At 43.0% G+C, this 27,921-nt stretch overlaps 2 protein-coding genes across 3 annotated transcripts; both read left to right on the top strand.

Moving 5' to 3' along the window:
• The first annotated feature begins 466 nt into the window (after nt 1-466).
• On the top strand, nt 467-15,334 carry LOC125306569 (lysosomal-associated transmembrane protein 4B-like). The gene is made up of 7 exons (XM_048262001.1): nt 467-752; nt 2,500-2,611; nt 4,209-4,282; nt 4,615-4,737; nt 5,042-5,137; nt 7,463-7,558; nt 12,861-15,334. The coding sequence occupies exons 1-7, from the start codon at nt 660-662 to the stop codon at nt 12,939-12,941; spliced, it is 675 nt and encodes a 224-aa protein (XP_048117958.1). The 5' UTR covers nt 467-659; the 3' UTR covers nt 12,942-15,334.
• A 615-nt stretch (nt 15,335-15,949) lies between these two features.
• On the top strand, nt 15,950-27,919 carry LOC125305555 (matrilin-2-like). 2 transcript variants are annotated; one of them, XM_048260347.1, is made up of 15 exons: nt 15,951-16,039; nt 16,452-16,681; nt 17,651-17,810; nt 18,620-19,192; nt 19,489-19,605; nt 20,059-20,181; nt 21,144-21,266; nt 22,108-22,230; nt 22,491-22,613; nt 22,762-22,884; nt 24,388-24,516; nt 24,750-25,160; nt 25,319-25,471; nt 26,755-26,847; nt 26,934-27,919. In XM_048260347.1, exons 3-15 carry the CDS (start codon nt 17,675-17,677, stop codon nt 26,987-26,989), a joined length of 2,283 nt encoding a protein of 760 aa, XP_048116304.1. In that variant the 5' UTR covers nt 15,951-16,039; nt 16,452-16,681; nt 17,651-17,674; the 3' UTR covers nt 26,990-27,919. The 2 variants fall into 2 exon arrangements, with proteins under 2 accessions (XP_048116305.1, XP_048116304.1); XM_048260348.1 differs by lacking the exons at nt 22,491-22,613; nt 22,762-22,884 and having other exon boundaries at nt 15,950-16,039.
• Nucleotides 27,920-27,921: the final 2 nt, after the last annotated feature.

Here is a 27,921-nt window from a genome sequence, read left to right as displayed (position 1 = left end):
AGGCTAGTTTTTATGAGCAGATGTTTGAAGATGATGCACTGCATCTCAAAGAACAAGAATATCTGTCCAATAGAACAAAATAAAAGAACAGGTGTTGTGTAGCCTAACCCTTCCTTTGAAATTGCTTGTAGAAATTAGGCTACAAGGATATTGCCACATAACCTCGATAGGTTTCTTTATATGACAACTATTGAATTAAAATATTTGTATAGTAATTTTCAATGAATTCATCAATTTTCAGTGATGAATTGGAAAAACAAGGTTATCTGGTCAGAAACCATTTAACTGCTTGTTTTTTTAATTAATTCATATTAACGGGAAATATGTCAGGGCTACTTTGGCTATCCGTCATGATCTTGTATTTTCTCGTCACAGCGCGTCTGTCTCTACGTTCTCGAAACAGCGTTACATCACTTTATGATGATCCCGCTTGAAATCCAGCTCCGGTCACATGGTACACCGATGTTTGTCTGTCAATTAAAGCCGAGTTTAGATGTTGTTGCTATGCCGTGCATGCAGTGCGCACCGACTCATGGCGACTCATTTTACTGATCCACACGGTCATGCCACATTGAGGAAAGGAGCTCTACCACATACCAAGACGTCTCGCACGTTATTCTCCAGACTATTTTCATGAAACGGTGACTTTGTCTGCAAATATGATTTCCCCGTGGGACCGACTGTACACGACGAGCTGCTGTCTCTGCTGTCATGTTCGGACAGGCACCATTATTCTTGGGATCTGGTACATGGTAAGCTGGCGTCTGTGTCCGGACTACAGTTGCATAGGGTCTACATGCTGTGTCGTGACTGGCATCCTCTCATTTTCCTGTGACTGACAGTAGGCATAACTGAATAGCATGTAGTCTTGAGGTGCATTAAGGTGTTAATACCATTTCTCGGTTGGAGGAACCAGTGGAGTTGAATGTCAGTCTTGGAATGACCGTTCTAAATGTCAAAGCTACTCCAGGCTATTCTCCCATTGCCTATGTAGATTGCGACGTCTGTTTTAGTCCATTGAGAAACTTCAGTAATTTTCCTCTAGACAACACTAGACAGAGTCTACACCTCGCCTAAACCCAATGATGTATTTATCTGTAGTCTGGTAATGTGTTTGTTAGACAATGAATACGACAATTGAATCTAGCCTATATATTATAAGAAAATAATTATGCTATATAAACGTTTTGTCCTGTAGGCCTATAACATCTGTGATGAAATTGATTTCAAGCAATAGACCTATTTAGCCTATCTTTTATGCTTAACTTTAAAATAAACCTTTTAAATGCTGTTGGGGATACTACTGAAACATAATGAAAAACTGTAGCCTTCACAATTAGTCCATAGGCTACTGTTTAGTTGTATTCGGGTCTAACCTAATGCATGCTTTCCCCACTCTGATTAATGTTTTAGTGCAATGGGAGATGCAGTGATGCCATTCGATACCTTATCTAATTGACTGTAATGTAGAGGCTTTGTGAGAGACAAAGGTGGATTTTCCATTACAGCACTGACATTGAATAGCCTTCTCATATTGTCATTAATTCGAAAGGTTTTATCTCTGTGATATATCAGCTTTGTTGTTTCACTTACCTGGCTGGGTAGCATAATTGTGCCCTTTGGCCAGTAGGCTATTTGATGTCATGAGAGAGCGTGTCTATCTTGTTAGCTCAGAAGGTAAAACAGAGGGAGGGAGAAATTATAAAAAATCCAGTCAATACATTTTTATCAGGGTGAAAAATCACAATTTTTTTATTTATCTCAGAATAGTTATTTTGTCATGCTTGACATTATTTCAGGAACTCTGTATGTGCTTCCCCTTGCAGACTTAATTATTTGGAATTATCTTTCCTTTTCAAGAAGCCCATAATATTTCCTTGAATGCTTTGGAGAGATCATAAGACCTGTCGCAGCATGCTTCTAAACGAACTACAGCACCTGCGGCCCATGTGATCTAATGGCTTAGGTGTAATCTTATTCCAAGTCCGTGCATGCAAACAAGCCTCGGTGGGTGCAGTCGATGCCTCTTGCCAGATGTTGTATGAAGCATTATACGATTACTTGCTGCCTGCCTGAGGGTATTTTAAGAGCACCAAGGTGTGAGACAGAAGGTGCACCATATGTTTGTTTGTCATCAGTATGTTTGGTGTGCTTGTTACAGTGGTAGCTAGATTAAATGATTTATTTGTGATTTAATATTGTCACAATAACACAAAAATAACCTTCAGCCATTTAATAGTTTGTTAAAGTTATTCCCTCTGACAGGACATAACATACTATACTTGACAGTGAGGCTGAAAATATGTGCTCATTTATCTCATCCATCACATGATGATGATGATGATGATGATGATGATGATGATGATGATGATGAAGAGTGGGTATGGGTAGTAGGCTAGTGATTAAGGTCATGATAGAGAGATAGACAGACAGATAGATAATGATGATGTTGTAGAGAAGTTAGTATGGGGAGGTCTCATGTCTGTTTCCCCCCTGTAGCTCATCAATGCAGTGGTGATGCTCATCCTCCTCACGGCGCTCAGCGACCCTGAGCACTACCACCTCACCAGCGCTGAGATCGCCAACGACCTTGACGTCATGGATGATTCCCGTAAGTCTCTAACAACCCACTCGCACACAGCCTCCAGGTGAAGCGCCTCTCACCTTTCACCTTTTACCTGCATCCTCTCACCAAGAAATCAGGGCTCAGTGTTTGTTTTCAATCTGTAAAGTGTGTACATCTTTTAAGATAAAATAATATTAACATACATACATAATTATTAGCATACATTATAATTCATACCATGAACATAATATGTCTGAGATAATAATATGTGCTAAGACTGTAGCCTAAAGTGGACAAAAGTTAAACTAGATTAAGAGGGGAAAAACATCTCCTGACACCTTTGAGGACCCTCATTAGGGGTCAGCTGAGCTTTGTGGGAACTTGAAAGTGTCCGGCGGTGGCACCGCACACCCTGCCAGTCAAGAATGCCGTGTTTCAGGGCAGTTCTTTATGGCTGAGGTGGCCGTAGTGGCGCTGCCACCTCGCATTAGCGCTGATGCCGCTGTCCCAGTTCTGAGGGGATTAGCTGACCCTGTGATCCCCTGTCATTGGCTGAGCCCGGGCCGCAGCACACTAGGCTTCAGGTCACAGGCTTTTATCAAATGCACCAATGGTTTTGTAATACAGGAACTGCCCTTTACAATGTGCTGCTGTACGGTTTTGCAAGTATGGATAGCGTGTTAAAAAAGGGGAAGGGTGTCCCTTTTCCCCCTTTGTTTTTGTTTTGTTTTGTTTTCTGTTTTTCTTTTGTTTAGATTATCAGTCATGCCAATGAACATTTTGCTGAGACAGTCATGCTAGTGAGAGAGTGAGGCTTTGGCTAACATGCTATTTCATGTGTGAGGGATATGTTGGAATGAGAGGTTTTGGAGCTGTGTTCACTGATACCACACGACTAGGTTTCCTAATTTATCCAAAATAGAGTCATTATCACTTCATTATTTCGCATCTGGTTTTTCAACCAAAGAGAAAAGCTATTCATACAGTAGAGTTGCCTTTCCGTATGGGTAGGTTTAGACTGTGAAGAGGTCAGGGACTTCCTCGTGAGACATGTCAGTAAGTGGATGGTATTCAGCAGAGCTAGCCCAAGGCAATGTCACTCAAAGGCCATTCCAGAATGCTCGGGCTTTCTTTTCACAACAAAATAAAATCTAACATGGCAGAACGAGCTAATGGACATAAATCTACAAAGACACTGAGAATGCTTGTGCAAAGAAGGGAATCAAGACTGCTGTAGGGGTTCTGGATAACACATATCAAGTACAGAAACACAGAAAAACCCTAAGAGTGTGTGTGCATGAGTCTGACAGAGCAGTGTTGTTTGGGTGTCCCAGTGACTCATGGGAAAAGAGCGTTTGGGCTATTTTGGGATCGATATTCCCCTCGCATCACTTACCACAATGCACCTCCAGCAGCCCCGTCGCTTGGCCTCAGCAGGAAGCGAGGGAGCCGTGGTTATGTAAGGCCCAAACGGCAGGAAGGACGGGAGGGCAGCGCAGGGCTCGCTCACACCAAGCACACAACACAACCAGGCTTTGTTGGAAGAGTGGTGAAGAGTTTCTCTTATTGTGCTTTTAATTGCACTCTGATTCATGTTCCCCCTCATCTCTTAACCGGTGCCCCCTCTTGTGTTTCCCTATAGATATGTGCATCGCCGCTGCAATCTCCTTACTCATGATAATGATTGCTGGAATGGCAACCTACGGGGCATATAAGGTAACCAAATATCATGTCGACCCTTTAGTGCTCCATCTGTTGTCTGTTGATGGTGTAAGAGTGTCATTGCACCACTAGGTTACCTATGCCATATTCTTGACATAAGACGTTAGAAAACATCTGCAGTGATGTTTTCTAAACAATGTCTGCAGTGAAGGCTTGTCTATTGCTATAGCAAATTCCTAAGAAATATTTCTGATTTAAACTGCAGGAACATCATTTTCCTGAAATGTATTCATATGATTGTTTAAAAAAAAAAGCACATGTTTATAAATTATTAGATATCAATATATACTGTAACACTGAATAAAAAACAAAAATTTGTTTCCCAGCAACTTGCAGCCTGGATCATCCCATTCTTCTGCTACCAAGTCTTTGATTTTGCACTGAACACCTTAGTAGCCATTAGCATTATTGTCTATCCCAACACCATCCAGGATTACCTCCAACAGCTGGTGAGTAAATCAGGTTTACAAAGGAGACTGGCTACACTATCAGGCTAATGTAATAACTCCTGTGTAAGATGGATGGATTTTACAGTATCATGTACGCCACATATTAGGAATTTAAATCTCCCATGGAGATTTGGTAGGTGAATAGAAAATGTACTGGTATTCATTTTTAAGATATTTATCACTGATGAGTGAAAACATTTAATTTAACATGAATACTATAAGTCTGGCCTACTGTAGTTTCTGGTTTGTAGTAATCTTTTCAGTGTTGTCCTTGAACGCTTGTGTCCTATTCTGTCCTTCCCAGCCTGGCAACTTCCCCTACAAAGAGGAGATTATGGACATGAATGTGTGCCTCGTCTTCATCGTCCTCCTCTTCATCGGCTGCATCTTGGCCTTCAAGGTAGCTAAATCTCTCTCTCAAAGAGCCACATGGTGGATTAAAGGACTGCCCTATAGTCTCTAATGTCAGTGTTGAGATGTTGATGGAGGAGTGTTTGTGTCCACATCATATCGTTTCCTTGTTACCACTGCTACTCAAGAGGTGTTTTGTCCTACAACCATTTCAGATTGAATCCACTCAGTGGCCAGGGATGGATAAGAGATCTCCTTCCTGTGGTGGGGGCAGATTAATTATAGCGTTGGCCGTCCCGTAGCTCACATGCCAGTGTAGGTTTGCGTCTAACCTGAGACACACTTACCCTTAATGGCAGTGGACTGCGGAGAGGATCTGGGGCAGAGCTGCTGGCTCCGCGCCAGGTCAGAGCCAGATCTGTTTCAGAATCACCTACTCTCTGGGACTCCCAGTTGACACCGGCACAACACACTCTGTGAGGCGTCACACAGGAAAAGCCTGTAAGTAATGGGGCATGCATACTTCAGGCTTCACTGGAACTCCGTGGAACGGAGGTACTTACTTAGCAGACGTTTCTGTGCATAGCGACTAACAAAAACATGACAAAAGCAGATCAGCTGGCATCCTCCAGGCTCGGGCACTTCAAATCCGACTTTAAAGGCAATAGAGGGAGCCATTCTTGTGGTGCTTTGAAGGGGTTGCTCTCGGCCCCAAGGGTCAGGGTGCTGTCACATTAGTGGTGATACATGGCCTGGGGATTGGGTGCTTTGCAGTGTACATCTGCATGCTTCTCTGTGCTCTGTTAATAGTCCTTAACCTGACAACTGGGCTTCTTTCACATCAAAGCTGTGTGGTAACAAAGACAACTTAGTTCAAGGTAACTGAACCGAGAGAAGGAGGAAATTGTGATGGGGGATTATATACTCAAGACTAGTAACAGGGTCAGTAACAGTTCCTGGTCAGGTTTTAGGGAGATGGCCGAGGATTTGTAAATATTTCACTTGTGACTGAGGCTAAATATAGTTAATTCTTGGCCTTGACATAGGACTTGAACATGGGCCCATGTCAAGTGCTGTTGTGATGTTACTGATATAAATTTTCTGATTATTCAATTATTTTCTGAATTATTCTGATCATTGTTGCCATGCTACCATATTACACACATTACATTACAGTACACTATTATAATACATAATATAATGAGTAAATGACAAAAACAAGCTTGTAATAGGAATGTTAAGAGGGATGTTGCAGACTGGTCACAACCCTAATGATTGCTGGGTTGCTAGGTTCCAGAGACATGCACACTTTTTACAGAGGCGTACCCGTACATAACCTAGGCTTTGCTGGTTAGTGCAAAGGGGTCATCACGTGTGTACCAAGTTGGTTATGTTAAAATATAATAAAGTTAGTCTGCAGAGCTCAAATTAAATGTTTAAAGATATGAATCTACTTTTTGTTTAGACAAAGTTCTGTCTGGCAGAACAACCTTGGTGAGGGAGGATCATTCCCTAAAAGCTGTGTTTCCAGGTATCGGGTAGCAGTGCGTCAATTAGTGACTGCAGGATGTGTTTCACCGTACGTACTCCGGCAATTACAGCAGAATGGGCCATTGTGATGTAAAATGTGATCAAATACGTTAATAACCAATAATGACAGCGTCGACAAATGCGGCTACTGTTCTGTCGCCCTGGAAAGGCCGGTTAAATGGTGATATGGCCAGACGAGACGCTTGAAGTTGTGCCACTGCAGTGGGATGTCCTTGGGGCTCTTTTGTGTAGGATCGAGCCATTTCTAACAGATGGTGTTGTGTTTGGCCAGAACCTCTGATTCGCTGCTGGTAAAGCAATGATTCGGAGATGTTGTTGGGAGATGTCGGAGTTTGACCACTGCACGCTTGTTTTTCAGTCGAGTGAAGGCAAGGCATCCTTCTCTGGGAGAGTGAGTCATCTGAGTTATGTGGGTTTGATTCAGTGCTGTCAACCATGTTGCTGTTGACAAATGCCAGCACTTTTAGATGCCTGCCAAGTAGTGAGTTGACTCATTGTCTTTCGCTCGTCTTTATTTCTGACATTCTGTTACAACGTTTATGTTGAGCCTAAGGCTTATGATCACATCTGGCGCTGGGTCCGGCGCTTGGCGTGCTCTGAAAAGGCCTTTGAGTCTCTCAAGCTGGCTCTCTGTCAGGTCTGGGGGCCACAAGATCCGAGCTCCAAGGGCTGAACTTCTGTGCAGCTTTGTGTGACGCTAAGTTCGTTGTCGATGTCCTTTCTTTATGCATCTCGCTCTCTCTTTCTTTCTTTCTTTCTCTCTCTCTCTCTCTCTCTCTCTCTCTCTCTCTCTCTCATACTGACCGCTGTTTTCTCTGCCCAGGCTTACCTGATCGCCTGTGTGTGGAACTGCTACAGATATGTGAGTGGACAGGGTACCACGGACGTCCTGGTCTATGTCACCACCAATGACACAACGGTGAGTACCTGATTTGCTTTCATATACACACAGGAGAGGTGCTGCGGGTAGGGGATTTCCCACAGTGGCCAATCAGCAAGCAAACCTAGTGAACCTTGCACAACATGATGAGGGATGCAACAACAACAACAACAACGAAAGTAGCAAACACAAAATCACCAACAAAGCAACCTTCATGCGCAACAAGTAGGCTTCACTAGCAAGTGCTTATGTCCCATTGGTGCAGGCTCTAAGCAAAGCTAGCTGCCTAATTGCCCACACACCAACATCACTATCAGATCAGCCTTCATGAGCATTTCACTGGGGTTTTCAAGCAGACTAAGTAAGCTGACTTCCAGATACTGGAGGATTGTGTTCCCCCTCTCTGGCTTCAGTGGTTGAAACACTGCAGAACATGTTGTGTGTGGGTTTTGTTTTTGTGGATTTTTTGTATTCTCCGATCTGGCAGTGGTCTCTCAAGCTGAAGTGGTTTGGTGCACAGGCAATTCTCTCCGGATAGCCTTAGTGTTTTAGGAATCAGTCCACCTTTAATCATAGGCAGAATGGGTCTTTCTGGAATATTCCAGAACAACGCTGAGAGCAAAGTAGTGTGTTCCACATCATCAGATCAGCAGAAACACCAAAGAAAGCAGCCAAAATACGCCCCAATCTGAGGAGAACGAAAATAAGAAAGCCATTGTAAGCCAGGGAAGGCAGCCATTTTGGATTTTCACATTAACTTGTAGTATTAAGGAGGGATATTTAATTTAAAGCCTCTACAAAGACTTTAAAAGCATCATTTTACCATTTGTCAATAGAGATCACACTTGGGCTCAGGTGGAAGGTTATAACTCAATAAAAACCTCTTGGCTTACATTTTAATAAAGACTTACATTTTTCTCAAGTCTGGAGTTCTCGTCTGTTGTGCTTGTCCAAACACAACACTGGCACCAGAGGGAGCAGGTGAAAATGTGCCTCCCAGGATCAAGGCCCCCAAACTGGTCCGCACACGTGAAAGCTACAACCCCCCCCCCCCCCCCCCCAACACACACACACACACACACACACGTCCTCCAAACATTCCTGCAGCAAAGCCATGATGCTGGAGGAGGAAGAAAATATAAAATGGGGGCTTAGGCATAGAGCTTGTGTAGAGATGGAGCTCCCCACTGGCAAAGCCATTAGCATGGACACAGCACTTCGTAAAACAGCCGTGCTCCGTTAGGTTCATCTACCGGTGTCTTGTTGCTCCGTCTGGGACCGGCATGGCGGCCTGCGTCACTGTCCGGGCGCATAAGAGCGGATCCAACCATGGAGGAGAATTACTAGTCGGAAATAAGTGTGGAGATAGCGGGTAGTGAGGGGGAAGCGCTCTCTCTCTTTCTCTCTCTCTCTTTCTCTCTCTCTCTTTCGTTCTGTTTTCGCTATCAGGCACGACTCAATCTCAATTCCAGCTCTGGAGGCCAAGGCAGCCCGGGCTAGCACAACAGTGCTGCTATTATGCAGGAGTGCTTGCTGTCAAAGTGCCGGGGCAAGGAGCTGAGTTACAGGCTGTCAATAATTGACATCCTAGTACAATATTTGGACCACACAGATGTCAGGGAGACGGGGACAAATGGGGCTCCTACGAGACTCTCGTGTGTCCTGCTGCGGTCAGGGTAACTCGATGTGTGGATGCTGGAATCGATCACCACAGACACAGGGAAGGACTAAATTGTCCATTCACCGGGGGGGTTTCTCCTGTCTCTATCTATATCTGATGTTCTTTTCACCTGACCTCAGATCAGCTTAGATTAATTGAATGGACACATGGCTAGACAGCCACAAGTATGCCGCACTGATATCAGACTGTAGCAGCTGTTACGACGCTGATGCCAGATGCTCATTCCATATTCTCAGCACTTCAGATGTCAGATTCAGTTTTCAGTGCGGTGCTTTTTACATGCAAGAGGAAGTGGACCTAGATACCGTGTACTTCTTGATTCCAGGCCAGTGTATAACTTACTTATGCTTTATTCCTTTTGACACTTTTTTCTGTCTTTGATCATTTTTATTTACAACATTTCTGCCCATGGCATTGTGCAAACCCAGCAAAGACGTTCCACATGGGAGAGCTCAGGGCTTCCTCTGTGTCTTGTTCATCCACTGCAAAGAGCCTGGTGATTAATGGAAGATTCTTTGGTCCAACATAGTTCTTGTCAACGGAGGTGGAACTTTTCCTTTTTACTCATTTGTGTCTAAATGATGTTTGACTCTTCTTGTGTACGAGTTGAAAGTGATCCATTTCTTGATATATGTGTTTTCTTTGTATGCATAAAAAACACAGTCTTTTGGGAACTATAGATAGTCTAGGATACAAATGTAGGCGATGATTTGTGCGATTTTGTTTAGTGATGTGATGTTATGATGCCTGTGATGGGCAAACCAGCCGCAGAGAGCGTCTGCTCTTTAGCGTAGGTCATTGTAAGTCAAACCCACTGCTAGAACAGCCAGCTCTCACTGTGCCTGCACTGTCCTCGTCATGCTTTTCAATTAATGGCTCCCGCTAGAGGATGTGAAAACACATGTGTAGGTGGAGGGAGGCCACCTCTCCACTCTTCACACGACAGCTACTTCCAAATGAAATGTTTTAGAAAATGAAAAGGTTTAGCAAGTGAGCGTGAAAAACAACCCTTTCAAAGGTGAAACTGTGCTTGACTACCATTTTCACAGGCTTGGTAAAGAATCTCCAGAACTATGTTACATTCTACTAGAATAGGTTGCATGTCACACCAGTGATTTAAGGTTTAGAGGGAAACCTTTATTATTATACTGGCTGTAAGGTTGAAGCGTGCTTTGATCAGACACAATCCAATCTGTGGTGTGTATCCGTATGTCTCTGGACATCTCTAATCCTTTAATAGCTTACATCCACACAGGCCCGGCAGGCCAGGGCAGGGCAGGGCAGGCACGATGGGCAAAGCAGGGCTCAGTGTCGCATTCTGTTGTGTGTGTGTGACAGAGGCTGCTTAGCCGTGTCAGGAGTCATTGGCGATGTCCTCTGACCCCGGGCTGTTGAACAGCGGAACAGATGGCCATTTCTGAGACCACAGGGCCTGATTGTTTTTCTGCTGGACTACACCGTACCGTCCGCAGAAAAGCCGGTGCACCACAACACACAGCAGCAATGGGAAGACCAGGGCCGTGTGCAGAATATATACATGCACGTAAACATGCACTCATGCACGCGTGTGAGAACACACACACACTCATGTGCACAAGCACACACACATACAGCTCTGGAAAAATTCAAGTTTGCAGTGGTCTCTTTTTGAATATGATCGTCAGTCAACTCATTCGAATGTCACTCAGCAACCGTAGGATGACATCAGAAATGTGCAGTGGTCTCTTAAATTTTTTCCAGAGCTGTAGACACAGACGCACACAGATTCCTGTGCACAAGCACACACACAGACAACAAACACACACACGCACACACACAAACGACAAACACACACACACACACACACTAAGGGGCAGATGCGGAAAGGAAGCGCAATTAGCACCTTTGTCACTTCGCAAAAAGCCCATGCTGTGCTTTGCCATATTACATGCCATTTACCAAGCATTCACAGGTATTCGAATAGATTAGATTAGAATAGATTATCAAGGTATAGAGGTATACAGCGCTCGTCACTGCCCTCCAACATTAATTTGCGGTGCCCACCACTGAACGGTATTATTCAATCACAGTTCAGCAGTTGAATAGGTTCGCCGGCAATAACATTATCAAAAGCTTAGTGAACCATGTTATACTCTATTTGCAAAGGTGCCCGTGTGTGCTGACTGCTGAGCCATGGCTCATTTCTCTATCATGTTTTGTGTTGCTGCTCTGCATACGGTCTGTTCTAGAGACGTCTGGCTGTGGCACTGTGGCGTCTGCACACAGGGAGGGTTAGGATTCGGTGTGCGTGTCCGTCTGCCTGCTGCTGATAGTTTTTCTTTGTAAATCATTATAATGATGCTGCCCTGCTGCCACGTCCTCTACACCCACCCACCCACGCCCGCCTCAGCCCCCACCCTCCCAGTGGGCTCCGGCGCGTTACATCATAAGCTTTGTGAGAGGCTAGAAATCCTCTGCTGGGTCCATGCTCCACATTGGCACGTCCAGGCGGAGGCGTGGACACTTTCACAGAATTATCCCACTCAGTGTTTGTTGTCTGTCAAACAACGGCGTGTCCAAAGCAGATATATACTGTAGACAGATGATAGATGCTTTATTTATCCTGATGGCATTGCCATCCAATAGCTTATAAGTATAAGTATTAGGGCTGTCAAAATAACTGATTAACTTCGATTAATTAATTTGAGAAAAAATAACTGATTAAAGAAAATGAAGGAGAGAGAAGAAAATGTGCTGCCTAGATCATTGATTGGAACATTTACTTTTAAAAAACAGCCTGATGTTGATAAAAATAAAGTGCTGATTAAAATAAAGCGCTCTGCAATGTCACCAGAGTTTGTCAACTCTAAAGTCGGACATCAATGCAAAGAAGTGTTGACATTCAGGGGAGTGTTCATTTATTTTCATTGTGTCCCCTAGGTTATATCTGTGGCCTGAAATGCGTCTTGAACACTTTTGAATTGATTTCCTCAGCATATTAGGTCATATCATAGATTATTATGGCCATTATTTGAACGGTGAAAATAATAATAGAAGAGTTTTTGAACTTTAATGTCACTAATGCTGATTATTTAATGATTCATTTGAATTTATATATTTAAAATACTTTCACAGCAAAAATTATATATGCGATTCATTTAGATTAATTAATCACAGAGTATGTAATTAATTCGATTCATTTTTTTAATCGATTGACAGCCCTAATAAGTATATATACTCTTGAGTTATAAAATATATATAACACGCACATACAACACACTGACAACACTATAGGTGTTGATGAAAATACAATTGTGAGGTGATTTCAGAGTCCAGGTAGGGAAGTAACATTATGATGCAGTATGCCCAAGTGCCCTAGCAATGCTGTGAGATGTTATGGTAGAAGGTGAACCGTGCACAGTCATTATCATTGCAAGAATAGAATTACTGTATAATATCAAATTCAAAAAGTGAAATAGCAAAAGGCAGTTATTCAAGTGGACATCATCATTTGTAACAGTCGCTGTTATGGTCTGCTGTATATAGTGTGACTGGTCAGCCAGTGTCCCCTCAATTTAATCCGAGCGTAATGACATTGTTTGCTTGTCCATCCATGAAAAGATGCACAGGCTTTTGCCAACAGCATGTTTTCTGATGATCTCTTTATTTGCTGATTGACAGGTGTTGCTGCCTCCCTATGACGACTCCATGATGACGACTCTCCCACCCAAACACAACCCTCCTCCTTACGTGTCAGCCTGAGCAAAGGAGCTCCTTTTCTGCAGCCTGGACTTCACTGTAGCGCACTCTCCATTCCATTGTATTCCACCCACCAGAGTTTGGGTTAAAGCCACTTAGACCCCGTTCACACTGCAAGTCTTAATGCTCAATTCGGTATTTTTTTTGCTCAGATCCGATTTTTTTGTTTGGCTGTGGCTGCACATTACCTTTTAAAATGTGGCCTATATCAGATTCCAGTGTGAACTGTTTGCGGTTTCGAACTGGCCCGCATGCGCAAAAGAACAATAACAATGACATCAGCCAACTCCCGCGGCGCATAATTGTGACAAATGTCGATGTAGATTGACGTAAAAGTCACATCTAATCCACACTGCGGCCGCATTGAAAAAATCAGACCAGGGTCTGATTCAGGACCACATATGGAAGTGGTCTAAATCTGATTTGAAAAAATCAGATCTGGGCAAGATTTGAGTGTTCACACTACTTCTGAAGAAGTCTGACCTGGTCATTTGACCCCCCAAAAAGGGCCACTTTTGCCTGCAGTCTGAACGGGGTCCAAAAACAACATCTCAGGCTGTTGCCTTCCTAGCCATCTACACCTAGCTTTACTTCATACATTTTTTCAGGGTTGCCTCCAACACAAATGGCTTGAGATCTATTATAATTATTATAATTACAATTATTATTATTATTATTATTATTGCCGATCATGCAATTAATTGCCATCTGGCAACACAGAAAAAGAATGACTGCCTATACTCTGTCATCAGCCATCTCTTTAAAGACATCACAGCCACTTACCTCTGAACCCTCTGCAGAACCTCTAAGCCTCCCATCTACAGATATCTGTTCCTTCTCCATATAATAGCTATGCTGGTGTCATTCATGTTTATGTGGGTGACTGTGCTATTTATGCCTCAGGGTTTCAAGCCCTGATGCTTGTGATTTGTGTTGAATGAGTGAAGTATTGTAACCACATTCAGCTGAATAGGTTAGCTGAGCGTAGGTGCATGTTTTAGTTGGTGTGTTTTTGTTTGTTGTTTGTTAGTTTTTTTTTATTAAAACTTTTGTACAAGTGTGAAGGGTGACACAATGAAAAGAGATCCAAAGAGTCCTGTGATCAGGAAGGAGAAGCTGAATCATGACCATATTCTTTCTGCTTTCTCTGTTTCTGATTAGTGTTTCTGCTGTGGTGACATTTTATTGGCCAATCATGTTTGATTTGTCGGTGTAAATCTCATGTATGTTGCACTTAAGAAACAATGCCTGGAATCATTGGGACACCTGATGTTTGCATTGTGTGAGAATCCCAAAGATTTGCACTTTTCCTGTTATCTCTCATGACTTATGTCTCTCATACAGTACTTCCCTATATCCCTGTAGCTACATACTATTTGATGATTTTCTATATTAATGAAATCGGTATGGTTATTTGGAACTAATATTTGTGTTAACATGGTGACATTTAGGTTAGCACACACTCTACATACAATACAATTTTATTTTGGTGCTGTTTATTTAGAGAAAACTATATATTAAGAGCACTGTCCTCCTTATTTGCTATCAAATGGACTTCCAGGAATTGGCAAATGCAAAACTCATTTCAAGGATTTCCATATTTGAAATTAGCAGGTTGCAACTTTCTGTTGTTACCACAGTATTTCTGCAAAAACAAAAAGAGATATTATGGAACTTATGCATAAATTACGGTTGCTTTTAGCAAATATTTTTTTACCACAATGTTTGAAAGTTCCTGTACCAAATTCAACCACTTTTGGCTACGACAGTCACAACAAAGCCTCACAAGATCCTGGTGGGACTGATTATATAACATGCCCTGTATCATTCGGAAGAAGTCTGGTCACCCTCTTAAGTGAGTCTGTGTGCTTCCCATATAGTTGTGACTTACTACCAGTAGGTATGATATTAATATTGTATTAAGTATTCATAAGTGGGATGACTCCCCACAGGCTCTTAGTGAACACATCCAGCTATGGGCTTATGAAGTCTAACCAAGTCTCTTGTCACTGCAAATAGTCACCAGTGCATTTGTGTACATGTGTTCATTCATAGAGTATTTTTGATATTATTAAAATTAAAATACAGGATAACATCAGTCAATCATGTGATGAATCTGTGAAAATAATTCTGAAATATATATATTAAATATAAACAATAGCAACACAAGAAATTAAAGTGTGATGTGGTTTTCCATAGTGTTACAAAGCATTCAAACATTCACTTTTCTACAATTCACAAAATATGACATGTATGTTGACTAATCTAACAAATACCAACATACACAACTTGGCTCCTGTATCACACATTTTTTCTAACCATGGTGAAAGCCAGTTTGACTAAATAATTAATTTGTAGCAATAAAATGCAAAATAAAGAGAAATGTGTCTACCAAACTCTTGTTTATGCCTTATCAATGCACTTGATGGGGTGATCAAGGGAGCAAACTGAGAGTAATGATTTACTACATACTGAATGTTTTTGTTGTTTGTGCTGCTGCCTCTCTGAAGATAGATACCATTGTCATGGATGGGATGGGCGTATTTAATTTTCAGAACAGAAAAGCAGACAAAAATGAAAATATCTATTTCCCATCAACAACAATTTATGTTGCAGTATTTTTACAAATGTATGAGTTTTTCAGTTAACTTGTGAAGACACCTGCAGAAGTGCGTATGTAACTTTCATTTAGTTTGTATCTGATGAATGCATGGCTATACCTTCAGGGTGCCCCAATGCAAAGGACTCCATTATTCCCCTCCATGCTCAGACACATACCTGCACCAGTCAGTCCTCACTTAAACCCCCTGTGGACAAGTGGTGGGCAACAGGCTCATAAGGTTCACTTTGTACAACAGGTATTCATTCTCACGGTGATTGGGCTCGACCACATCCAGGTACAAAACCCTTTTCCAATCTTTCCTTTCCTCTACCATTACCTCTTTAAGGTCAGACAGTGCAGTACATTCAGGACTAACACTTGGCATTCATGTAGGAGTACTCCCAGAAGAGGACCAGACAACTAAGTGACTTTAGGAGGAATGAAATCCACTTGGTTTATATGAGGGCAGTTTTGTGATGTTTAAGAACAACTACTTCAGGTAGGGGAGATTTCAAGCTGTTCATAGCTTTTGTTTATTATTTGAGACACATAACCTAGACTGCTTCTTTGGTTTTTACATGATAACATTTGATTTTATACATTTGTCTACTTTTTCTTTCGAAAAGGTTACTAGGCTACTTGGTATTGGACCCAAATCGATCCTATCTTATCCATATATGTCATAATTATCTGGGTCCTTTAAAAATACCAGTGTGAGTCCTTGAAGTTTCAGACTTCCATTTTAATTAGTGATAACTAGTGCACTTTCATAATGAAAAAGAATGCTTGCACATTTGTAGGCTATAGCCTTGCCTACATAGCGGACTACAAATTCTGGCGTCTCAGTCATAAGATGTATAAATCAGTAACAATGAAACAGCTACGTTTGAAGTGTCAATGCACGATTTCAGGCGTAACCGGGAGCTGAGAAGGAACATACATACGCGGGGTCCACAGAAGGCGAGAGGGAGAAAAAAACTTTGAATGCGTCCGGTGGGAGGCAGGGAACATCTGTGCGTGTGTTCGAGTGTGAGGGAAAGTGTTTTCCTCCAGCCCAGCACAGGTTGAATACTCGCAGAGAGCCACTTTTTGCGCCCCTCACTCAACTCTTTTTGACAGTATTTTTTTTTGCTGAACTGTGGTAAGTGGCATCATTTGCTTACTCCTTTCTATGATTGCTGGTCTGTTAATGATAACTGAACTATTTTTTTTAATGGATGACTGTACCTAACCTACATTATTGGTATAACAACCAACACTCACCTGTGTCGTCGTGTAGACGCAGGAGACTGCTAGTGGTTTGGCATGACAGCAGAGAAGTTTCTCCCTCAGTGACATAATGAAAAGACATTACAGGGACGGTTGTTTACAAATATTCCTCTTCCTAAAGCAACACCGAATTTTGCTGAAGTACTGTCTGTCGTTATCATAAAACGACAGGAAACGGGATATATTTGTAGCATACCGGTATGTAAATGAATGTTTTTTTTAGTATTGTGGTTTTGCACGAAGTTCTATCGCAATTGACAGTAACCTACATCAATTCCAGATTCAAAGGCTGTAGGAGTTGTTTGACATTTTAACATTCCTGAGACATTTCCCACGTTTGTTCTTAATTTGTTCTTAAGTGTGTGACATCTGTCACTCAGGTAGGCCTACTTCTGAGCACAGACTATAATACTTGCCTGTTTACAAAGATGTTGAGCTAAGCTTAAACGTCAGTAGGATGGTGTGTCCTGACTCCTGCATCACCTGTCAACCGTCTGCTGGGGATAATGTATACAGAAACATAGCTTGCTCACTCCATATACAATAATATTTCAATCACTAATGTTGTAATATTGCTACTAACTAGGTTTCCATCCCTTTATTGTATTGAAGACTGTCTGTGCAGGAGTCTACCTTAATGAGGGTGTTTTTCATCTCTACTTCACACATGGTGACATGCAAGACAGCAGGGAGTATTTATAATGAATCCAAGGACAGGGGTCAACTCTCTGAGTGGTCACTGTCTTACACTGCCTGTCTTTGTGTGGTTTCCGAATGCCCTTACCACATGTTCGTTCCCACGATAACTGCACGGTTATTGCTGTGGTCTTGTTTGTCTCAGTGGCCTTCGCATCGTCTGACTGAAATGAGGACCGTGGTCCTTGGCCTCTTCTGCCTGTTGGCCTGGCCTGGGGCCTATGGACAGGTCCGACAGAAGCAGCGGCCACGCCCACTCTCCTCCAAAGGCCAGCGGGACGCCGACCTGCAGACCAACTCGCTGGGTAAGAGAGGAGAAATCAGACACCCGAGTCAAGTACTGGGGTGGGTGGAATAATGGAATAGCTGGACTGTTTCCATGCATGTTTGGTGTGTGTGTCTGTGTCTGTCTGTGTGTGTGTGTGTGTGTGTCAGGGTTGTGCACAATTCGAATTGCAATTCTGCTTCCTGTTTGCTACCTCATTTGAAATGCAAGTGAAATTCAAGAATTTAATTGGAATCCATTCAATTCTGGAATTTTGCACAAGCCTGGTGTGTGTGTGTGTGTGTGTTTGGGAAGTGAGGAATCCCAGGGGTCAGGGGGAGGGGGTTTGTGTTTCACGTCCAGCTGAGGGATTTGTGTCTGTTTCCGCTGATAGAGATGATCAAGTCCTCCGTGTTGACAGTGTTCAAATATATCCAGTGCAGCGGATAAGTGTGCCAAGGCTTAATGTATTCGCTCCAGAGACAGTTCTCTTTATGTGTGTGCCAAGTCCCACGGTGGCTACCGTACAGCATACCCTGTTGCTTAGATTATGGAGAACTGCCCTCCTAAAGCCTACTGCAGCTGTATGATACCAGGCAGACACAAGCCATTTAAGTAAGCATCCAGCCTTATTTTAAATACAGTACTACTGACCTACAACAATGACAACGACTGTTTAAATTACAGTATATCTTTATGTCAGCACATGGCATCATTATATGCTATATGCTTAAAACAGTGATGTGTTTTTAAAACAGTGGAGTTTTCCTGTTGAAAAATCATGGTTGTTGAGGCAGCTATGTGTAATCTCAGAGGATGCTAATCTTATTTCAACTGGTCTTACCTCAGAGAGCCAGTGCAAAGGGAAGCCCCTGGACTTCGTCTTCGTGATTGACAGCTCGCGCAGCGTTCGGCCGGACGACTACGAGAAGGTCAAGACGTTCATCCTCAACGTGCTGAGCGTGCTGGACGTGGGCGCGGACGCCACGCGCGTCGGTCTGCTGCAGTACGGCAGCGTGGTGCAGAGTGAGTTCTCGCTCGGCGCCTTCACCCGGCGGGCCGACGTGGAGCGCGCGGTGCACGCCATGGCCCACCTGGCCTCGGGCACCATGACGGGGCTGGCGCTGCGCTACACCACCGAGGAGGCCTTCTCCGAGGAGCAGGGCGCCCGGCCCAAGGCCATGCAGGTGCCGCGCGTCGCCATGGTGGTGACGGACGGCCGGCCGCAGGACACGGTGGAGGAGGCTGCGGCCGAAGCGCGGCAGGCGGGCATCGAGATTTTCGCGGTGGGCGTGGGCAGGGTCGACATGGCAACGCTGAGGGCGATTGGCAGCGAGCCCCACGCGGACCACGTCTTTCTGGTTGCCAATTTCAGTCAGATTGAAACACTCACTTCAGTGTTCCAGGACAAGCTCTGTGCAGGTGAGATGGGGGTTAAAGCATTTTAGAATGTTTAGGAATTTATAGTAGGCTACTGTGTTTTCTGTGTCATGGTGTTTATTAACATCTGTGGCAGACCATTGAGACCTTTGGTATAATCTTTGAGACATTTTACATGTGTTTGCAAACCATACAAATGCATACTGTTTATGGCGTGTTGACAAAATGCATACATGGCGTGTATGTTTGTGTCTGTCTGTATGTGTGTCTGTCTGCCTGTCTGTCTATCTTTCCATCCTTCTCTGTGTGTGTGTGTGTGTGTGTCATTTGAGATACAGATCTGTGTTTGGTGGTGGACCACCAGTGCGAGCACATCTGCATCAGTGCGCCCACCTCCTACATGTGCAAATGCAGGAAGGGCTACATCCTGAACTCCGATGGCAAAACTTGCCGTGGTGAGTCCTGACCACAAATCAGACCTAAATCAAATCTGAAGTCGCACCACAAGCGTAACTCCATGTGTGCTTTGGAAAGATAAAACCTGAACTCTACCCAAGAAGTAGGAGTAGAAGACCCTTAAAACAGCTGGTTCATGGCCATTTTTTCCCATTACAGTCACACAGAACTGCAGTTTTATTGGAATAAGATGGAATAGCCAGCTGGCAAAGTTTATGATTTCTTGATATTTAATTCAACTGTACTTTTGATTTAAAATTATTTCACTGTTTATACACTTGGTTCTCTGAAACCATTGGGGCTGCCATGTTCAACTATGAAAAAAAAAATATGATGTGTAAATCAATGAACTTTTAAAACATGAGATAGAAGAAAGAGAGATGGAGATTGTTACTTCTGCAGGAGAGAGTCCCTTTCGTAACGGTAGCCCTTTTGGTGTCCACCTGTCTTAGAGGAGGACACATGCGCTGAGGTGGATCATGGGTGCCAACACATCTGTGCCAATCTTCCTGAGGGCTACGAGTGTCGATGCCGAGAGGGCTACGAGCTCGACGAGGACCGCAAGACATGTCACAGTGAGACTCCTCTTTTATTACACTGCCTGTCATCTACTGTACAGCCATCTCCTTTGGGTTGCTTTTTTTTATTTGATTGCATTGCCATTTCTCAAGAGCTGACATAACTCTTTGTCAGCGGTGATGGCGGATAGGTCTGCTCCATGGCAGAGTTGTGTGGGCTTCATAAAGGAAGGTGTCAAGTGAAGTGTTCCCCCACATTCTCCCAAATGAACCATGAAGTGTAAATAATAGCTTAGGTTGTGCTGGAACTAGGGGCTGTTGATACACTTAAGTTAATACCTTCACATTTTCTCGGTTGCATTTTGAGAGGGTATTGATACCTTTGGAAATTTTAAGCCTGTCAGTTTAACCATTGGTTTTTGCTGAAGTAAAATATTTTAAAGGTGCTCTAAGCGATGTTACGCAGTTTTTAAGTGTTTTAAACATTTTTTTGATACAGCAAACATCTCCTCATAATCCGCTAGCTGCCTGTCTCCTGAATACACTGTATAAAAACGTGGTGTCTGTAGACAGCCCAGGCGAAAAATGGCAACCAAAACAGCCTGGTGCATCCTGGACCATGAAACATAAACTTTTTCAGCCATTCACTGATGAGATGCGCGTTCAGGAGAGTTTCAGTTGCACGGGAGGGATGGGGAGGGAGGGGCGAGCTAGCTCTCTGTTTTGTTTGAACGTCAACAGAAGTGAGTGAAGTCACCCAACATCGCTTAGAGCACCTTTAACTACCATTTTAAATAAATATTTTTTATTAATTTGGAATGCATCAGTGCACACCTGTTCAAGACATTTTTATTGTTGTGCTCTTCCTTATTTATTGTGCTTTTGCAAAGTTGTCATAGAAACAAGTTCATGTGTACTGTCCTACTAGCTATGCCAGGAAGCATAGTAAGCTGTCTTTTTTTCAGTCAACACTAAATACGAGAGCAGTCAAATGAGACACTCTGGTTAACCTTTTAAAGGAATTGATTTCTGTGACCTGGGGAACCATGGCTGTGAACACGACTGCATCAGTACTGCCGACTCCTACATCTGCAGATGCAAGAAGGGCTACATCCTCAACCTGGATGGCAAGACATGCAGCAGTAAGCACCGTAGTCATCTAATCTGTTTGCACAGCACTTTGTTTAAATTATGTTTCCTGCTATATCCTAATGATTCCAGAAATATGCTGCAATTCTGTTTGAGCCATAGAGCAGGTACAATGGGTGTTGCCAGACATCACTGAAATGGATCAGTTGGTGCATTGCACATCACTGAAAGTATCATAATGCAACCTCCCTTTATGACTGTTGGCTCAAAAAGAAAAGACCAGCAAGCTGCAGTTAGATCATCCATACTCCTCCTGCATCTTTGGCTCAGTCAGTACTTCCTGTGCGCTGTGCCGAGTTATGAAATTATAGCTGGTCTCTGGGCCCCTCTGCCTACCCTTTGGCACCGAGACGGGGAGCCTTGTGTGGCCACACAGCCGTGTTGAAATCCACCTGGCCAGCACGGCATCACTCTCTCCTCCCAGCCCTCTCCCACACATGCAGTCATGCACTGGAACAATGTATCTGAACACCAAAGGGAGGGAAGGGGGGTTGTGTTATGATCTGGGCTCGGCTGGACTCTTGGAAGACACCAGTATTCCCTCAGTGATGAGTCATGGTTATGTGTCAGCTCTGTCATTTCTGCTACTGTTATCAGGGTGCCTTAGACACTAGGCTTTCATCATGAACAGAATATTAATCTAGTATGAATGTCACATTGTTTTCTGTGGTATAGTAAAACATTGACAAATTCATAAACTCTCTTTGAAGGAGATAAAAGTGGCAGTTGTTGAAATCTTATTTTATACCTGAAAGAATAATATGTTACTTTGTATGTTCAGGGAGTGAATAGCAGATGGATTTTCCTTATGCATCTTATTGTTATACCTTTCAGAAATTGACCACTGTGGTCAGGGCGATCACGGCTGTGAACATGAGTGTGTAGACACAGAGGACTCGTTTGTGTGTCGTTGTCGGGCTGGCTACACACTCAGACCAGATGGCAAAACCTGCAAAAGTAAGTGTTTCTTTGGCTGTAGATTTGAATTAAACCACCTCAGGTTTTGAATCAGAACTAAGGCATCTTGTGTGAATATTTTAGGAGCTGTGAGCTAAATGGACAAATCTCTTTTTGAGTGTGCGCTTTCCTAAATAGACAAACTTACATCTCTTTTCTAGTGTTTGTTTTCCTAAATGGACAAGCTTTTATCTTTTTTGGAGTGTGTGTGTTTTCATAATTAAATCAGAATATGCACTGTGCTCTTGTTTGCTACACAGAAACTGACCGCTGTGCTCAGGGTGGCCACGGCTGTGAACATGAGTGTGTAAACACAGAAGACTCGTTTGTGTGTCGCTGTCGAAAAGGCTACACGCTGAGACCTGATGGCAAAACTTGCAAAAGTAAGACAGTTTCCCACAGAAACCCAAGGCAGATTACAGTGAAATCATTACATTAGCTCCATTTTACAGTTATATCATCGACATACTAAATAGTGGCTACTTTGTATGACCTAACACATGCTGCTATTGCCAATTCTCCTCACTGCAGAAATCGACCGCTGTGGTGAGGGCGATCACGGCTGTGAACATGAGTGTGTCAACACCGATGACTCATTTGTGTGTCGCTGTCGGCAAGGCTACACACTGACACCTGATGGCAAAACCTGCAAAAGTAAGTTTGTGTGCCACTGATCTGTTTCAAATTACATTGTTTGCACAGTTCCTTTACTTGGAAGCAGCTGAAGAATCACTTGAGTTATCCTTAAATCTGGATATTAGTGTTGCAAAAAAATCCATTAATGCTTTATTTACATTCCTCACAGTCTCACACTCATTTTAATACCGTATCTCTGAAATAATTATGTCACGTAATGTACCGGTAAGTGATGTTATGTCAGGAAAAGATGTCAATAATTTCCCCTCCTGTACTAGCATAGAGTGCCAGAGTACTGGAAATGAGGCTTGCCTAAGAGGATTCACTGACGGCCTCCCCTTATGTCGTTTTGTTTTGCTGCTGGTATTTGTGTTATGTAATTTGTGAATGAATGCCATTGGCGCCATTAATTCCTGTCCTCATGAGAGAGTTTATTACCCCCAGGATTAGATGGAATATATGGGCCAGCTAGAGCCAACTAGGCAGGCACACACACACACACTGTCTCTCTCTCTCTCTCTCTCTCTCTATCTATCTCTCTTTCACACACACACACACACACACACACACACACACACACACACACACACACACACACACACACACACACACACTACTCACTAAGAGCAAATCGTGTTTACATTCTTCTTTAAAAATGTATGATTTGTGCAGGAAGTGATGTAAGAAGAAAGCTGATGTGGCTAGTGTGTTAGTGGGAGATCCAACAGCACAGACATGACTGTCATGTCTGACTGCATAGTGAGATCAATCCCTTTCACATTGATTTTCCTAATTGCTTTCCTTTGTCCTTATGTGACTGCACAACACTGTGTCACTCCGATTCACAGAATTCCAAAGCAGAATACCATTTCTATATCCACTTTTTAATTGCTAAATGATATCGCTGTATTTCTCTGATCTGTAGATATAACACACTTTCTTCTAATGCTAGTACTGTATTATTTTGTTTATTGTGTTATCTTTTGACACTATATGTAAGTATTTGTCCTCAAAATAATAAGAAATTTAGAGTAATAATGCCATTTTTTCTGAAAGGAGGCATTTTTTCAGGCGGCATCCTATATAAAGAAAAAAGAGTGTGTATTATGTATTCATTGACGTAATGTTTACCTGAGACGTCAGTGCTTAGGACTCCACCTTCAGCATGGATGACCCATTGCACAGATGCTGCCATGCTTTCATAACGGTACAGATGCGTAATACCTGTGACAGCAGACACACTGGGACCTGATTTCACCCTTGGGCAGAGGAATACCACGGATTGTTGTCTTCACTGTAGACCAGTGGTTGATGCTGTTTGACTACTGGACTTTGAGTCAGCTAGTGGAATTGTTAATTACACATGTTCAATGGGATACATATAGGCATCAATCCAATCTGAGGAGTTATCACTGATACTGGTGTTTGAATGAAAATGCTTTTTTCCCCTTTACTTATAGAAGCTATTTTAATCCTGATGACAATGGTGTAGTTTTATCTTGTGCGTATTCTTATGACCAGGCCTGGACATCTGTCAGACTGTGGACCATGGCTGTGAGCATCAATGTGTCAGCACGGCTGGATCTGATTCTTATGTCTGCATCTGCTTTGAGGGCTTCACACTGGCTGAGAATGGCAAGAACTGTAAAAGTATGACGTTTTCAGGTCCCATAATACTATGTTGTGTGTGATAAAGTGCTGTTGAGTATCTGAAGTACTGTTGATTAACCTAACTGATTTAACTTCCATTTAGAATGTATGTCACAATTGATGGTATTCTCTTGCCTTCTGACGGCTATACTTTAATGTCAAAATGTACTAAGTATATCACTAAAAGTAATAATCGATGAAATATCAAAGACGTTTTTCACTCTTTGTCCCAGAGTCTGATTGTGGAGATGGGGTCATGGACTTAGTGTTTGTGATTGATGGCTCTAAGAGTTTGGGGACAGCCAACTTTGAGCGTGTGAAGAGGTGGGTCAACGACATCGTGGAGACCCTGGCTGTGTCCAGAGGTGGCACTCGGGTGGGCCTGATCCAGTACTCCACCAAGGTGCGCACCGAGTTCACCCTGGGCCAGCACGAGCGCACCCAGGCCATCCAGCAGGCCGTCGCCAGCATGCAGTACATGGGCCGGGGCTCCATGACGGGCTCGGCGCTCAGGCACATGTTTGAGCGCAGCTTCTCCGCGGCCGAGGGAGGCCGGCACGGAGTCCCGCGCGTCAGTATCGTCTTCACCGACGGCCGCTCGCAGGACGATGTGTCTGGATGGGCCACCGAAGCCAAACAAGCGGGTACCTATGTCAACATTCACTGGAGGTTCTTACGGCCTTTGAATTGAACATGTTTGATGTGTGTTTCTGTTGTGCAGTGTGCTCTTAATGTTGAGTTTTATATAATTTGTATGTGCAATGTCAGACATGGGGTTAACTGCTTGGATTCTCCTCTACAGGTGTACGTATATACGCCGTGGGTGTTGGGAAAGCAATAGAGGACGAGCTCAGAGAGATAGCCTCAGAGCCAGATGAGAAGCATCTCTACTACGCTGAGGACTTGAATCGCATGGAAGACATCACTGACAAACTCAAGGCTGAGATTTGTCAAGGTAGCCTGACATCCATTCTTTGTCGTAGGCCTACTGTGTATAACGCTGTGGCTAAATTCCCTTACAGTGTCTGGCTAGTTTTGGGGAAATGGAAAGGCTTTCATGAAGTACTTTACGGTACCACATAGAGATGTCCAAAGCTGCTGGGCAATACTAGCCTAGAAATCTAGACGCACCCTAGCGGCAGCAAATTACATTTGCTTCCAGGGCTAGTCTAGCAACTCTCCGTTGGCTTGTGAGCTCAAAAAATTAAACTTCTATCAGGCCAATCAAATCGTGTATAGAGTCGTTAGGCGGGCTTAACATAATGATTGATGGCAGAGTTGCAACGGTTTGGCTTGAATTCCTTGCTACTTGAAAACAAAGAAGATGGATGTTGCTGTTGGCCAACAGTGTGACATGAGTTAAGCTTTTATTAAGTTGGCAAAAGTTTGAACTAGCCAACTAGCTCTGCTGGTGGGAAAACGCATGGGACTCAGCGCTGTCCTATTGCGTGCAGAGGGAATTTGAAAGACAACCGATTATCCCGCCCCTCGGACTGAGCACTGCGAACGGTGAGTGCCCACTACATTTTAATGTGGGTCTGGCTCATCAGGCTAGGGCAGTACTTGTCCCTCTCTTAGTATGGGGAAATGCCTGCTGTGCTATCTGTTTCTGCCTGAGCTCAAACTCAGTGCACCAGTTCCTCTCTTCAAGGTCTTGGACATGAAAGTGACCTTGGAAGGGAAGTATTTTTCTATAAGATTTACACAAGGCTATGTGTAAATCTTATAGACTTGTTGTTACACAAGGTTAAGTGTTGCAAAATGTCATTACAGCACTCTGGAAGACAGATAGCACATGTAAAGCTCTCGTGGAAAGAATGATTGATGCAGATCACTCTGTTTTATCGATATACATGTTTATTCTGTACATCAGGTGATTTGGAATTTTTATTTGAATCTTGGGATCATCTTTGAGCTCTGCCAAGTTCAACCTTTGTACATACTTACAGTTATGAGTCATGACTGAGTGTACTAACCTCACAATGACTAATGGCATTATAAATGCTAACCATCTGTGGCAGACACCGACCTTCAGAGACCATGGCATTCTATCGAAAGCTGAATCAACAGCCATTTTGCTCAGGAACACAGATGGCAAATGGCATGCCCGTTAGGCCTAAGTGACTTCATTTTACTGGTGTATCTATGCCCCCTACTGGCCAAACCTAAGAATTGTACACATGACTCACAAATGTGTTAATGGTTGAACCATGTTCATCTTTGTGTGCTCTTTTCTAGGTAAACCGGCTCCTACAGACCAGTGCGAGTGCAACAGTTTGGTAGCCTTCCAGAACCAGGCTGCAGAACAAATCCAGAAACTGACCCAGAAACATATCCTTTCAGATCCCAGTACAATAGACTGTCAGTTTAAAATACACTCGTCATCGTACAGCCTTTTTCCCTTAACTGGCGAATACTGGAAGCTGTGACGAGGAAGATTGAAAGCCTGGAGAACTACAGAAGGCACAAGTGAGAAAGAGACCAATGCACTATGGAGGCATTGACCTACCGTTTGTTCAGAAAGTGGGGTGGGTTGGGGGGATATATTGAAGGGTTCCATAAAGTTGCATTTAAGCTAGATCAGATGTACTACACTGAATGATGGGCTATTTTGTATTTAAACTCTTTGAGACATTTAAATTATATTGCCTTATATACAGTTTCAAGGCTACTACACAAGTATCCTTTGGGAGTAGAGAATGTGTTCCTTTAAAACACAAGCTCTTACCTACATCATCCGTGTGTTGCACACTTGGTGGCAAATCCTGAATTCGCACAACTTGAATAGTGTATGAATAAACTATTTATCTTGCAACTCTTACAATAGCTGCACACTTAGGATCTGTAATTAATCTGACAAACCAGATAACTTTTGTCAATATTGGAACTTATTAAAGATATTTTTTAAATTACAAATGTGTATCATTGTACATCATGTCAAGTAAAACAATCATGGGGAAAGTAATTGCATTTCTTAGAGCCTTAAACCATAGACATGCACCATTATTTTCTATACACCTTAGGCTATAAAACTATTCCTAAAGACATGTGAAAAGACTGTTGGACCTACTGAATTGTGAAGTTAACCAATATGTAAAAGCCTGGCTTCAGAAATGAAAAGACCTACCATGTTTACAAACCTAATTTAATGTACTTGGAAATGTCCATTCAGATATGGACCTGGGTGGTTAATGATGCTTTTTTCAGGGTCAACATTTTGGTTTACGTGGTTGGCTCAAACACTGCTGACTTTTGTTCATAGTCAAACCTCAGTTCAGTCGTAAAACAATATCACAGATTCAAAAATGTTGCAGTGCCTATCTTATCAGATCAAAACTGAGGCTCTTGCAGTGTATATACACAGTATGTAATTCTTTCAAAGTGACCAGAGGCACATTAGAAAAA

The sequence above is a fragment of the Alosa alosa genome, chromosome 13 (assembly GCF_017589495.1).
Source record: "Alosa alosa isolate M-15738 ecotype Scorff River chromosome 13, AALO_Geno_1.1, whole genome shotgun sequence".
Lineage (NCBI taxonomy): Eukaryota > Metazoa > Chordata > Actinopteri > Clupeiformes > Clupeidae > Alosa > Alosa alosa.
Note: the sequence above shows the minus strand (reverse complement) of the source record. Positions and strands in the feature narration are given on the sequence as shown.